Below are 6,000 nucleotides of genomic sequence, written 5' to 3' on the forward strand. Positions count from 1 at the left end.
TGACCTGATTGTTGTTGTACCTGTTGATTGTCTGATACTTTCTTCTATTAGCAAACATGGAGTCTCGCCTGGAAACAAAGAACGCAACGGCGACTCAGTACCTGCAGATCTGCGACAGTATCGCCACCAGCAGAGCCCTGAAACAGAAAGCCAAGAAGAGGAGGCGAGGGGACGCCAGGCAATGGCAGACGGGTAACGCACCCCAATCTCTTCCCTTTGTATGTGGTCTTCAGGGAGGTTAGCAAATGTTTATGTGGTCTCTGAGGGGGTTGGTAAATCTTCATGTGGTCTTTGGGGGGTTAATAAATATGTGGTTTCTAGGAGAATGGTAAATATTCATGTGGTCGTGCGACGTGGCTCCCAAACAAAATTGGCGTCCTTTTTTTCCCCACAAATAGATCTTTCTTTTGGTGGTATTTGATCACCTCTGCGGTTTTTATTTTTTGCGCTATAAACACAAATAGAGTAACAATTGTGAAAAAAATGCAATATTTTTTACTTTTTGCTAGAATAAATATCCCCAAAAATATATAAAAAAACGTTTTTTCCCTCATTTTGGGCCGATACGTATTCTTCTACCTATTTTTGTAAAAAAAATATCGCAATAAGCGTTTATCGATTGGTTTGCGCACAATGTATAGCGTTTACAAAATAGGGGATAGTTTTCTTGCATTTTTATTAATATTTTTTTTTTTTACTAGTAATGGCGGCGATCAGCAATTTTTTTCGTGACTGCGACATTATGGCGGACACTTCGGATAATTTTGACACATTTTCGGGACCATTGTCATTTTCACAGCAAAAAATGCTATAAAAAATGCATTGTTTATTGTGAAAATGACAGTTGCAGTTTGGGAGTTAACCACAGGGGGCGCTGAAGGTCAGTAAGTGTGACCTCATGTGTGTTTCTAACTGTAGGGGGGTGTGGCTGTAGGTGTGACGTCATTGATTGTGTTTCCCTATATCAGGGAACAGACGATCAATGACAGCGCCACAGTGAAGAACGGGGAAGCCGTGTTTACACTCACCTCTCCCCGTTCTTCAGCTCCGGGGACCGATCGCGGGACTCCAGCGGCGATCGGGTCCGCGGAGCTTCGGACCAGGTCATCTGCCGGAGCCTGCTAAATGCTGAGACTGGGGGAGGCGGCAAGGAGGGGGTGCTGCAGCAAGATCTGTAGGAGGAGTTCTGTCCTCCTCGCTGCTGTTGACTGCCGAGGCCGAGTGAGCCGCTTTATGGTTTTGCAGGATCTGGCAGAGGAGTTCTGTCCTCCTCTCTGCTGCTGGCTGAGACAAGGTGGGGGCGGAGATGAGTGAGGTGCCGCAGCTGCAGGAGAGGTGCGAGTGCCACAGGAAATGGCCTGGTGGGCTGGATTTGGCTCACGGGCCTTGTGTTTGACACATTTTTATATATATATTTGTGTGTGTGTGTGTGTATATAGGTACAGGCACTAGGTAAATTGTCTATATGCTGTAATGCCGCGTACACACGATCGGAATTTCCAACAACAAATGTTCGATGTGAGCTTTTGGACGGATGTTCCGACAACAAATGTTTTGAGAGCTGGTTCTCAATTTTTCCAACAAGTTCTTGTCGGAAATTACGATCATCTGTATGCAATTCCGATGCACAAAAATCCTACGCTTGTTCGGAATCAATTAGACGCATGCTCGGAATCGTTGAACTTAATTTTTCTCGGTTCGTCGTAGTGTTGTACGCGACCGGCGTTCTTTGCGATCGGAATTTTCGACAACATTTGTGTGACCGTGTGTATGCAAGACAAGTTTCAAGCCAACATTTCGTCGGGAAAAAAATCCACGGTTTTGTGGTCGGAATGTTGGATCGCGTGTACGCGGCACAAGACCCCTTTCACACTGAGGAGTTTTTCAGGCAGGAACAGCGCTAAAAATAGCGCTGCTATACCGCCTGAAAAACTCCTTCACTGCAGACTCAACGTGAAAGCCAGAGGGCTTGCGCCAGGCGATGCACTGGCGGGAGAGAAAAAAATCTCCTACGTGCAGCATCTTTGGAGCGGTGAGAGGAGCGGCGTGTATACCGCTCCTTCCCATTTAAAACAATGGAAAACCGCGGCAATACCGCCCACAATGCGCCTCTGCACCCTTTTTTCGGCCGCTAGCGGGGGTTAATACCGCACTGCTAGCGGCCGATTCCCGCGGCAATCCCGGCGGTATAGCGCTGCTATTTTTAGCGGCACTATACCGCCGCCGCGGCTCCTGCTCCAATGTGAAAGGGGCCTTAGTGAAAGAATTGAAACCTGAAGCATTCTTTATTTATTTTTTTACTTTAGTGACATTTTTATCTTCTCTCCGTTTTACACAGCAGTCATCATCGGCCCCGACGGTCAGCCGCTGACCGTGTACCCGTGTCACATCTGTGGTAAGAAGTTTAAATCCCGGGGGTTCCTCAAAAGGCACATGAAGAATCACCCCGACCACCTCATAAAGAAGAAGTACCAGTGTACGGACTGCGATTTCACCACCAACAAGAAAGTCAGTTTCCACAACCACCTGGAGAGCCACAAGCTGACCAGCAAAACGGAAAAGCCTCACGAGTTCACGGAGTACACGCGGCGCTACCGCGAGGCCAGCCCGCTCAGCTCCAACAAACTCATCCTGAGGGACACGGAGCCCCGACTGCACAAGTGCAAATACTGCGACTACGAGACAGCCGAGCAGGGGCTCCTCAACCGCCATCTGCTGGCCGTACACAGCAAGAACTTCCCACACGTGTGCGTCGAATGCGGAAAGGGCTTCAGACACCCCTCCGAGCTGAAGAAGCACCTTAGGACCCACACGGGAGAAAAGCCTTACGCGTGCCATTTCTGCGAGTTCCGTTGCGCCGACCAGTCAAACCTAAAGACGCACATTAAAAGCCGCCACGGCACGGACTTACCGTTTAAGTGCGAGCAGTGCCCCCAGGCGTTCAGCGACGAGAAGGACCTCCTGCGCCACGCCGAGCTCTTTCAGGGCCACAAAACCCACCAGTGCCCCCACTGCGACCACAAGAGCACCAACTCCAGCGACCTGAAACGCCACGTCATTTCTGTCCACACCAAGGATTTCCCCCACAAGTGCGACGTGTGCGACAAAGGCTTCCACCGCCCCTCCGAACTCAAGAAACACAGCGAGACGCACCAAGGCAAAAAGGTCCATCACTGCCGCCACTGCGACTTCAAAACCCCCGACCCGTTCATCCTGAGCGGCCACATCCTGTCTGTCCACACGAAAGACTTGCCCTTCAAGTGCAAAAAATGCAAACGCGGCTTCCGGCTGCAACCGGAGCTCAAAAAGCACATGAAGACGCACAGCGGCAAAAAGGTCTACCAGTGCCAGTACTGCGAGTACAGCACGACGGACGCGTCCGGCTTCAAACGCCACGTCATCTCCATACACACCAAGGACTACCCGCACCGCTGCGAGTTTTGCAAAAAGGGATTCCGACGGCCGTCTGAAAAAAATCAGCATATAATGCGCCATCACAAAGAGGTCCTTTTGTAATTGTGTTTTGTGTGTGGGGGGGAGGGGGGCGGGGGGAACGAGGAGAACGCTGCTCCGACGCACTTCATGCATGATAGAAAATGTAGCACTTTTTGTATGAAGGATTGGAGGGTACAAGTAAAGCCCTCCCTTACTTGAGGCCGTTGCCAAACGCTAAGAAGGCAGAAGAGGGCAACATAGAGGACCGCAGTCTCCTTAACATACAGCACTCAGATAAAGCCGCAGTCACTTTTCTTGGATGTCTTTGGGACGGTGGCGGAACTACCAGGGTCGCACTTGCAACTGAGCCCTGGTGTTCCGCCACCGTGGCCAAGAAGGCAGGAAGGGGGCCAGCTGCGAAACATGTGAAAGGGTCCTGCAGCGGGACCATAATAAAAGGCCTCTGGGATCAGCGGGAAGGGCCTTGGGGAAGCCGTTCATGGTTTCTTGCACTGGGGCCCTGAGGGTTCTAGTTACGCCTCTGCTTTTGGATCATTTTTATGACGATGTGTGTAGAGAACCTACAATGATAATGATGGCCACACATATCGATGTGATCGCGCAGTCGACGCAAATAAGCTGATCGAATTGATGAAAACCAGAGACCCATTCTGCGATCAATTTAGAGAGCTGTTAGCTCTGTCCGGAGTAATTGGTCGATTTGCTTCTGATAGCTCTCTGGGGCCTGCGTCAACGGGATTTTGTTTCCTTCCTACGGGGTTTTGCACTTGTATACAGCGGAACCTCGGTTAACGAGCATCTCGCAATACGAGCGCTGTATTTAAAAAAAATCCTAACTCGGTTTGCAAAACGAGCAGGATTCAGGTCAAAGCGGTGTGCAGTACCGCGTTTGGCCTGAGGTGGGGGGCGCCAGAGCCAAACGTTCGGGAATGCTCGGAAAGACACGGAAATACTCCATTCCTGAGCCTTGACGAGGTCAGTCGACCTGTCCTCGGGCCTTTCCGACCATTTACGAGGCTCTCCGGCGCCCCCCTGCCTCTGGCCGCATGCAGTATTGCATCCCATTGAAGTCAATACGGAAAAAAATTATTTTCGTTTCCATTGACTTCAATGGGGAAACTCGCTTTGATATGCGAGCGCTTTGGATTACGAGCATTCTCCTGGAACGGATTATGCTCGTAATCCGAGGTTCCACTGTACAGATTGATTCTACAATTGGCTACATTTATGACTGATTGATCGTATTTTTTTTATCAATATATTTTAAGTCGACTACAAGCCTGGAACGATGCTGTGTCTCAGCATTCGATGGTTGACTGTAATCGCACGTAGAACGATGACGAACGGCGATATGTATGGCCATCTTTATAGAGCTCTCTGGTCCTCTGTGCCGTCTTGTGCTGCCCGTTGTCTCTCTGCCTCACAGAAGGCGACAGGCGGCCGTATGAATCTGATGTTTTGATCGATCGATTGATCTTTTTACTTTTGTTTGCACTTTTGCGGTTTTGGTCCTTGTGTAGCGAAGGGTTAAGGACCAATGTCGTATCATGACAGTTTTTTACTTTTTGATGCAAGACGGCGAAACAATCAACTTTGTAAATGCTCTTTATTACTGTATTGGTTACTTGTATAGGTTTTATGCTCTTTATTACTGTATTGGTTACTTGTATAGGTTTTATGCTCTATATTACTGTATTGGTTACTTGTATAGGTTTTATGCTCTTTATTACTGTATTGGTTACTTGTATAGGTTTTATGCTCTTTATTACTGTATTGGTTGCATCTATAGGCTTCCCCATTAGGATTGCTGATAGGGGGGTACAGGCAGAAGTGGCGGCCCATCCATAAGGGGCCCCGGCCACCCCTACTCTACATGCAGGGCGCCGGACACATTAAAAAAAAAAATATTTAAGCACACGAAACAGCACTGCACTGGTGTGCCGCCCCCCCCCCCCAAAAAAAAAAAATATTTAGCACAAGCCACCACTAACAGGCAATACAACTGGTCCTGTTGTACTGGGCCCAGGCCTCCTCAGCTAAACAGGAGTTCAATTACAATTCCCTGGAGGTGGGAGCAGAGGGGGGACTTTTTTTTGGGGGGGGGGGGGGCAGAGCCGCTTTATTGTCTCTGCCTAAATGAATACATTGATTTTTATTAGACCACACCCCCACTTTACTAGACCACACCCCCACCCCTACCAGAGATTCATTTACAATTCTGTGGAGGTGGGAGCAGAGGGGGGACTTTTTTTTGAGGGGGGACTTTTTTTTGAGGGGGGACTTTTTTTTGAGGGGGGACTTTTTTTTGAGGGGGGGGGGCAGAGCAGCTTTATTGTTCCTGCCTAAATTAATAAATAGATTTTTACTAGACCACACCCCCACTTTACTAGACCACACCCCCATCCCTACCAGGGATTAATTTACAATTCTGTGGAGGTGGGAGCAGAGGGGGGGACTTTTTTTGGGGGGGGGAGCAGAGCAGCTTTATAGTTTCTGCCTAAATTAATAAATGTATTTTTATTAGACCACACCCCCACTTTACTA

At 48.9% G+C, this 6,000-nt stretch overlaps 1 protein-coding gene across 2 annotated transcripts in view; it reads left to right on the top strand.

The window, feature by feature from the left end:
* Nucleotides 1–4,248, top strand: part of ZNF711 (zinc finger protein 711) — a 48,664-nt gene extending 44,416 nt beyond the window's left edge. For both annotated transcript variants that reach the window (XM_040325039.1, XM_040325041.1), the window contains exons 7-8: nt 52–192; nt 2,339–4,248. In XM_040325039.1, coding sequence (XP_040180973.1) covers nt 52–192; nt 2,339–3,516 — 1,319 coding nt within the window. In that variant the 3' untranslated portion in view covers nt 3,517–4,248. The remainder of the gene's footprint in view (nt 1–51; nt 193–2,338) is intronic.
* The last annotated feature ends 1,752 nt before the right edge of the window (nt 4,249–6,000 follow it).

Source organism: Rana temporaria, chromosome 9, assembly GCF_905171775.1.
Source record: "Rana temporaria chromosome 9, aRanTem1.1, whole genome shotgun sequence".
In the NCBI taxonomy this organism is placed as follows: domain Eukaryota; kingdom Metazoa; phylum Chordata; class Amphibia; order Anura; family Ranidae; genus Rana; species Rana temporaria.